This window comes from Loxodonta africana, chromosome 19 (assembly GCF_030014295.1).
Source record: "Loxodonta africana isolate mLoxAfr1 chromosome 19, mLoxAfr1.hap2, whole genome shotgun sequence".
Classification (NCBI taxonomy): Eukaryota; Metazoa; Chordata; class Mammalia; order Proboscidea; family Elephantidae; genus Loxodonta; species Loxodonta africana.
In genome coordinates this window covers 19020206-19028846 of record NC_087360.1, presented here as the reverse complement: position 1 = coordinate 19028846, position 8641 = coordinate 19020206, and the positions used below count along the sequence as shown (strand labels likewise).

General features: G+C 43.0%; 1 protein-coding gene across 2 annotated transcripts in view; it reads left to right on the top strand.

Annotated features, from left to right (window-relative positions):
- Positions 1 to 531: 531 nt before the first annotated feature.
- Positions 532 to 8641, top strand: part of SART3 (spliceosome associated factor 3, U4/U6 recycling protein) — a 30243-nt gene continuing 22133 nt past the window's right edge. Inside the window, exons 1-3 of one of the 2 annotated variants that reach the window (XM_023559435.2) lie at positions 532 to 926; positions 5870 to 5996; positions 7102 to 7206. In XM_023559435.2, coding sequence (XP_023415203.1) covers positions 600 to 926; positions 5870 to 5996; positions 7102 to 7206 — 559 coding nt within the window. In that variant the 5' untranslated portion in view covers positions 532 to 599. The remainder of the gene's footprint in view (positions 927 to 5869; positions 5997 to 7101; positions 7207 to 8641) is intronic. The other variant, XM_003419247.4, reaches the window with a different exon arrangement.

The window sequence follows — 8641 nt, the reverse complement described above, 5'->3', positions numbered from 1 at the left end:
TGGGGCAGTTCTATTCTGTCCTCTAGGGTCGCTATGAGTCAGAATCCACTCGGTAAAGGGCTTGGTTTTGGATTAGGCACCAGTCCTTACATAATGAGAGGAATCTCTTTGGGAAATGAATTTTTCTCATAAATAGCGCAATCGATCCTTCTCCAAGGACTTGGAGTTTTCACTACGTTTGTGTCTCGGTTGCTGAGGTGACTGAACCACGCGCCAGGTCACAAGAGGCATTAATGCATATATTCGAGGAGTCCCTTTGACCTTCTCAAAATGGCGTCAAAACCTTAACTACAGTCATCACGCTCATTTCATGACTTCCTCTATGCCCTCCACTTCCTGCCCAAAGACCCAACTTCTGTCCGAAGTTGTGGCGGAATATATGCCATGTTAAAGAATTGTTTTTCTGACAGGATCTTTTACAAATATGTAAAGTTAATATGAATGGCGTGTATTTAGAGATTTTCCCATCATCCGAAGCTCGCAGTTTCCCATTCGGTGGCCAGAGGGCGGGGTTTTGATCAGGCGTGCGCCGCGGGCAGCTTGTACTTCAGCCAGTCTTCGGCGGCGGAACGAAGGACCCAAGTCACTGGAGACTCAAGATGGCGACGGCAGCTGCATCCTCCGCTTCAGAGCCGGAGGCTGAGCCCAAGACTGCGCCCAAAGTTGGGCCCAAGGCCGAGGGAGACGAGGATGAGCTTAAGGAAACCAGGACGAGGAGGAAGGTGTTATCGCGGGCTGTGGCTGCTGCGTCGTACAAGACGGTGGGGCCAGCGTGGGATCCGCAGGAGGAAGGCGTGAGTGAGAGCGATGGAGATGAAGAGTACGCCATGGCTTCTTCAGCGGAGAGCTCCCCGGGGGAGTACGAGTGGGAGTACGACGAAGAGGAGGAGAAAAACCAGCTGGAGATCGAGCGGCTGGAGGAGCAGGTGGGCGCCGGGGTGGGCAGCGGGCTCCCTCCGCCTCCAGGCCCTGGCCCGCTCCTCTGCCCCTTGGAGCAGAGATGCTGCCCTGATCCTCAGCGGCAGTAAAGCCTCCAAGGCCGCAGAACCGTTACTTAACATTGCAATTTCCATTATTTGAGCGCTCGCTGCGTGCCCAGCGCTTGGCAAGCGTTATTCCATTGAATACTCGCAGCGAACCAGTGAAGGCAGTAGTGTTGTCCCCGTTTCGTGGGAGGACACTGAGGCTCGTGGAGGGGAGTCTCTGGCTCAAGATTACACGTTCTGCAAGTAGCGAGTCAGGCTTTGAGCTTCGAACCGACTCCAGGACTCCCACTAACCACACAGTTAAACTACATCTAGCAGTAAAGTAAATTTTAATTGTAAGAGCACTATTTGTCTGTAGGAATGACGACGATGATGAAATATGTTGTAGTCGAATAAATATTGATCCGACGATGAAAATAGGAATGGAAAGATAGAGGCTACTCAGTTGGAGGCTCAAACCCCCGTTGTAGCTGTTCCACACCTGTATGTGCTTGGGCGAATTTCCTAAATTCTCTGATCCTTTGCTTTCTCATTTGTAAATTAAGAGCAGTGTTCCTGCATCATAAAATGGTCATAACAGTAATGTTAGTCCTGTGCCTAGCACCCACGAGGAACATGACCTCTAATGTGTAAAACAACCTTGTGAGATGTAGGTGGTGGTATCTTTTGGATAAGCCAGGATCCCAGCAGGAAATAGATGGTGCATTCAAATTAGGATAATTTAAGAAAAGGTTCATAAAGGGACTACTGTGTTTGTAAAGGCAAGTAAGAAGCAAAGGTTTAGTATTCCACAGTTGGTAACAACAGGACTTGGTGTCCACCTTTAGGCCTGAAGTAGTGTGAATAGTTGTGTGGGGTTGGCATCTGAGAGGAGCTGAGACCTTTGGTCAAAGGGTGCAGCCAGCGGTTTCCCAGTAGGGGAAGGAAGCAAGTGGAAGAAGAAAAACTCTTTTTATCTCCCTCACTTCCTCCAGATCTTTGCTAGTCTCCCACTGAGCAAACCCAACTGAAGGCCAGGGAGCCCAGTTGATGTGGATCACACAGGAAGGCACAGGGCAGGGAGGGGAGAGGAGGGTGGTGTGGAATTGGAGGGGCAAACTGAAGAGATTGAGCACATTCTCATTTTACAGATGAGGAAAGGAAAGAGGCTCAGAACAAAAGATGAAATGATTTGCCTAGAGTCACTCACAGTGGGATTTGAACTCTTAAAGGTTGCCTGTGGACCAGATGCCACGTTGCATGTCCTGCTGGCACTGTTTTTAAGTTATGAGATAACGTCATGCGTTGGTATAACTTGTTGCATTTGTCATAGAATCTGATTTTTGAAGGAACCAATTGGGATAGACAGGTGGTTACCATTTTTCTTTTATAAGTAAGTATGCTGAAGTTCATTCAGTCTTTTATTCATTCAGCAAGTACGGTGTGATACCTGCCAGACTGACTGTGTCCCTGTCCGTATGGAAATCAGTTCTTCATATTTCTAGCCTTAGGTCTTTTGATGAGTCATTAGCTCACTTTGACCTTAATGTTTTATGAGGTAGGGAAACTAGAATCATCTGTTTTAGTAGGAAGAGGAGGCTTGGAACCAGAGAGAAGTCCTTGATGAAAGTACATAGTTTACTTACTAAGGAGAAGGAGGCGACAGGATGGAGGTCAGCATGAAGGTCTCCTGGCTACTATACAATTGCCTGCCCTGCCTTGGGTCACCGAGGATGGGTGGGATAGAGCTCAGAAGGTGACCACATAGGATGGGACCTGGCAAGCGATGGTGAGCTGAAGGACTTCTGGCCTTATCCTCTTTGTCCTGAGGTCTAGAAATTGACTTTTCCAATTTTTCCAGACCTCCTTCCTAACCTCCTCCTAACCCCGCAGTCTGTAGTTCCTGCTGTAACTGTCCTTATGATGGAGCGTAACGATAAGTAACTTTCCAACAGGCCTGTGAAAACCTGGCGCTGCCATTTTTGGAAGCTCGGAACACATCCACATGTGTTTATTTCCTTCTTTTTTGCTTGTTTAGGATTGTTTTGTTCTTTTCTAGTTTCTCGATGCAGGAACCTAGATTATTGATTGAGACCTCCCCTCTTTCCTAGAATGAGCATTTAAGTCTATAAATTTCCGTCTCAGCACTGCTCTAGTTGCATCCCACTTATCTTGCTATGTTCTGTTTTCATGTCCATTCAGTTCTAAATATTTTTTAAAAAACATTTCTTTGAGACTTCGTGTTTGATCCATATTGTTTAGAAGTGTATTCTTAATTCCAAATGTTTAGAGATTTTTCTGTTGGCTTTGCAATTGATACCTAGTTTGATTCTCTTGTGGTCAGAAAGCATACTCTGTATGATTTCAGTTTTTTTAGATTTGTTGAGGTTTCTGTTTCGGCCCAAGAGAGGGTAAATGTTCCGTGGAGACTTGAGAAGGTATGTTGTGCTACCGTTGGCTGAGGTGTTGTGTGTGTGTCAGTTAGGTCCTGTTGGTCGATGATATTGTTGAGCTCTCCTGTGTCCTCGATGGTTTCCTTTATAGCAGTTGTGTCAGTTGCCAGGAGTCCCTGGGTGGTGTAAACAGTCAGTGTGCTTGGCCGCTAACTAAAACGTGGGAGGTTGGAGTCCACCCAGAGGGGCCTTGGGGGAAAGCCCTGGCGAGCTACTTCCAAAAAATCAGTCATTGAAAATCCCGTGGAGCAGAGTTCTACCCTGACACACGTGGGGTTGCCATGGATTGCAGTCAGCTCGGTGGCAGTTGGTGCTGGAATCGCTTGCTGAGAGGAGGGTGTCGAAGTCTTCAGATATGATTGTGAGTGTGTTTATTTCTCCTCTCAGCTCTGTCGGTTTTTGCTTCATGTATTTTGAAGCTCTGTGGCTCTGTTGTGTACGGTCGCCATTGGTTTTTTTTTGGTTGGCGCATACATGTTTAGGATCGATGGGTCTTTTTGGTGAGTTGATCCTTTTATTATTATGTAAGGTTTCTTTTTGTCTCTAGTAATTTTCTTTGCTCTGAAGTCCACTCTATGTAATATTAATATAGCCGTTTCTGCTTTTTTTGGATTAGTATTTGCTTGGTGTATCTTTTTCTATGCTTTTTTTCAACCTACCTATATCGTTGGATTCGAAGTGAGTTTCTTCTGATTAGCGTGTAGTTGGGTCATGTTTTTTATCCACTTTACCGTTCTCTGCCTTTTAATTAGTGTGTTTAGACCATCTACATTTCAGGTAATATCCAAATGTCAGGCCTTAAACCATTTTATTTGTTTTCTATTTATTTCCCCTGTTTCTCATTCTTTTTTTCTTTTCTTGCCTTCCTGTGCATTATGTCAACATTTTTTAGGCTTCCATCTTGATTTATTTATAGTACCTCTGAAGTTTTTACTTTGTATAGTTTTTTGGGTGTTACAGTATATATATTTCACTTACCACAATCTGCTGGCGTCAACCACTTCGAGTGAGGTACAGAAACCCAACTTGGCTTTGGATCCCTTTACCTTCCCCATTTTTAAATATCATTGTCTGCGTATCAGATGATCTTATAATTTTTGCTTTAGTCATTCCTTATGGTCATCTTTTGTGCTTACTCATATTTCATCTCTTTCCATTGATCCTCCTCCTTTCCTAGTGCTTGACGGTTTCTTATTTTATCATTTCTTTTAGCTGTTCTTTAAGAAGTCTGCTAGTTTTCTGTTTCAGGTATGTAATTGCTTTTTGTGTGTGGAGTAAATAAATATACATGTAACAAAACATTTGACTTTGCAACAGTCTTCACGTGTGCAGTTCAGTGCCGTTATGTTCCTTATTTTGTTCAACCATCGCCCTTAATGTGTCCCCAGGTTACACCATCGCCCTTAACAGAGCTCGGTGTTCCCTAAGCATTTCGTCCCTTTTTCCGCCTTCCTTCCTCCCACCCTTGGTAGCTACTGATAAACTTTGGTTTCCAGACACTTGGTTATTCTTGATATTTCATATAAGTGGCATCATAACTGTATGCGCCCTTTTGTGACTGACTTATTTCACTCAGCATGATGCTTTCAGGGTTCATCCTTGGTACAATTAGCTTTTTAAAAAATTATTTTAACTGATTATAATATTTATTTTGAAAAGTTTGAAACATAAAAACAAGCTTTTGTAGACTTATTACTCAGCTTCAACAGATACCAACCTTGTGCCTTTCTTGTTTCTCCAGTAGTTTTCATCTCATTTGTTTGTTTAATAAAATGAGAGAGTTCTTGCTATGCCCCTGGCATTGTGCTAATAAGCAGCTTACAAAATTACCCTTTTTAATCCTCACAGAAAACTCATGCACTGGGAACTAGTAATATTCCCATTTTGTAGATGAGAAAATGGAGGCTTAGAAAAGTTAATAATTTGGCAAAGGTCACACACTTTTTGTTTGTTTCATTAGAATGCCTTCTTTATTTTAGAGAGAAGCCAAGTGTGCCATCATCGGAATCCTAACAGATTTGAGGGAGCCTTGTGACTCGACGGCACTGGGGTTTTTTTTTTTATGCTTATTATAAAAAGCTGCTTTTATCATCCTTTTGGAGCCCTGGTGGTACAGTGGTTAGGAGCCATGGCTGTTTGCTAACCAAAAGGTTGGCAGTTTGAATCCACCAGCCACTCCTTGGAAACCCTTTGGAACAGTTCTGCTCTGTTCTGTAGGGTCACTATGAATTGGAATTGAGTCAACGACAATAGTTTTGGTTTTTTTGTAAATCATCGTTTTGTCTTCTTCTTGCTGAGGGTAATTGTTGTGCTGCTGTTTCAGTGGCTCTCCCAGATACTGTGTTTATTTTGTTTGTGAAAGGTGCGTGCATCATCACCCAGTGGTGACAGAGGCTAATTTACTTTAATGATGGCATTTAAATTTCAACTCTTTTTTTTTTTTCCTTCTAGCTGTCCATCAATGTCTATGACTACAACTGCCACGTGGACCTGATCAGGCTGCTCCGACTGGAAGGGGAGCTCACCAAAGTGAGAATGGCTCGCCAGAAGATGAGCGAGATCTTTCCTTTGACTGAAGGTAACGTGTCAGCTATCTGCTTTTCTAAACACAGAATTGAGGAGTGGTCCTTTTTTTCAGTGCTGAAAGTGGGGTGTGCTGCTTATAGAAAGTTCAGACAGCCTAGCATAGTATAAAGCAGAAAACCCGTCATTCAAAGTCAGTTCTTTTTAGCAGATCATCTTGTTTTTTTTGCAAAATGTGGTTATGGCCGTACAGCAGTGATTCACAGCTTCAATCCTGATTTTGTTATCATACGTTATGACAGAATTTTTTTTTGCATAATTAGCTACACTCCTGTTTTCTCTCTGTTCTCTGTTCCAGTGTTTATGTATTTAACCTATTTTCTCACAATCTGAACATTGTTAATAAATGGTAAACTTTTGTAAGTAATCTTCTAATGTAAATATTTGATGCCTTAATTGTTCCGTAAGAGTTGGACATTCAGTTTGAGTCTACTTAAATGCATATTAGAAACTAGTTATGCTGAACATCCTTACAGTTACATCTTCATGAGAATCCGGAATGATCCTTTGGGCAGGAGTTAGAAAGCCTTGGTCCTAGGTTCAGCTCTGCCCTCTTCGCCACCTTCTCGCCAAAGCATAACTGCTGAGCGTGGACACAGGAATCAGGTTGCCTGGTTCATTTCTGGCTGCACCACTTAAACTCGCTGTGTGTCCTTAAGCAACGTATGTTAACGTTCTAAGAGCGAGTTTTCCCAACAGCGGATTGAGCATAGTAGTAGTTTCTGCCTCTCAGCACATGGATTAATTGAGCTGTATTGTGGACAACACTGAACACATGCCTGGCATGTTGTAAATGCTTAGATAGAGGCCCTTGTCATTAATGTCACTAGCACCTGCCTTAGAGGATCGTGATAAAGGCTCAGTGAGAAAATATATACAAGAACTTGGTAAAATATAAAATGCCAATCATAAGTTATGATTTTAGTCTGATCTTATTTGGAAGCACAAAAACCTTCTGTGTGCTTGATTCAGGTTTTAAAAATTGAGTTGCCGTGAACTGTGCTGGGTGTGTAAGGTGGATGAAATATTTGCACACTTAGGGCTCGTGGTAAAGTTCCCAGCTTCCAGCAGTGGTCACGCGGGGCTCTCTTGTCTCGTAGAGCTCTGGCTGGAGTGGCTGCACGACGAGATCAGCATGGCCCTGGACGGCCTGGACAGAGAGCACGTGTATGAGCTCTTTGAGAAGGCCGTGAAGGATTACATCTGTAAGTTCCCTGTGGCTGTCTCTCAGCCACCTCCTTTCCGGCCCTGTCTGCCACTGGTCTCTGCTGTCTTGGGTTGTACTGTGAGCTGTTGCTACCCAGAAAAGGGAGCAGTAGTCTAGGCGCTAGAAAGATTTGAGTTCAGTTATTTTTATCATTGTCTGTGTCCTTCAGGTGAGACTGTTTGGCTTTAAAATAGAAACTGGAAGGAGTGTTTGTAGTAAGGGGATGAATGTTATCATGCCTAGCACTTACCTGTCAGAAATTACACAGTATTTCCAGATGATTTGGAGCCCTGGTGGCACAGCAGCTAAGAGCTCGGCTGCTAACCAAAAGTTGAGCAGTTCGAATCCACCAGCCCCTCTTTGGAAACCCCGTGAAACAGTTCTGCTCTGTCCTATAGGGACGCTATGAGTCATAATTGACTCGATAGCAACGGGTTTGGGTTTTTGGATTCCAGGTGATTAGTGGTTACGTTTTACATACTGGACAGTTTTTAAGAGGTTTTGAGTAGATCTTTCTTAAAGTATAAAACATCTTTTAAGAAGTCTTTTTATTTTGAAATAGATTCACAAGAAGTTATAAAAACAGTACAGAGAAGTTCTGTGTACTCACTTCCTCTGGCTTCCCCCAGTGGTCAGGCCATTGTCTTATCCTCACTGAGGGCCTCAGATCCAGCAGCTGACTCATTTTCATTTTCACTTGCAGCCCATCTGGCAGCTCTGTATTGATGAGCAAACAGTAGCTAGCAGACTTTGGCTAAGTGCATTGAAATGGGTTTCCCAATGAAAAGGAAGCCTCAGGAAAACATGTCATTCCCAAATTGGCTTCTTGATCTTTTTAGTATCTTTATTTTAAAAGGTTAGTGTATAGGCCTCCGAAGTTATTTTCCAGTCCCTGTAAAGTGACTTAATAGGCAAAAACATTTGCTGTAAGAATCAAATGTATTTATAAAGAGTTTAGTGCATCAGTCCGGCCTAAAAGCCACAAGAGCGAGTATGTAAAAGGTTAACAAAAAAAGTGAAAGGAACAGGACAACTGAGATCTTATTTTTTTGCTTAAGCATCATTAAAAATCTATACTTAAAGTACAAATTTTTAATAACAAGATTGGTGCTTTTAGTTTTGTTTTTTCACTTTGACCAGAAGGCTTAAACATGAATCAAGTTTCAAAAGTTGAAAGGTTCTAGGCTTGAAACCGTTTCGTTGGTTGACTCAGATTTGTAACTGTTTTCATTGAAGTCCATTACTGGGCTCCTTCAGTTTTCATAAATCAGCTTTATACTCGAGGTCCTTAGGAATTACCACCTGGCATATACTGTCAGTGAGCCCTGGTGGTACAGCGATTAAAGCACTTGGCTGCTAATCGAAAGGTCAGCAGTTCAAACCCGCCAGCCTCTGTGTGGGAAAAAGCTGTGGCATTCGACTTCTATAAAGAT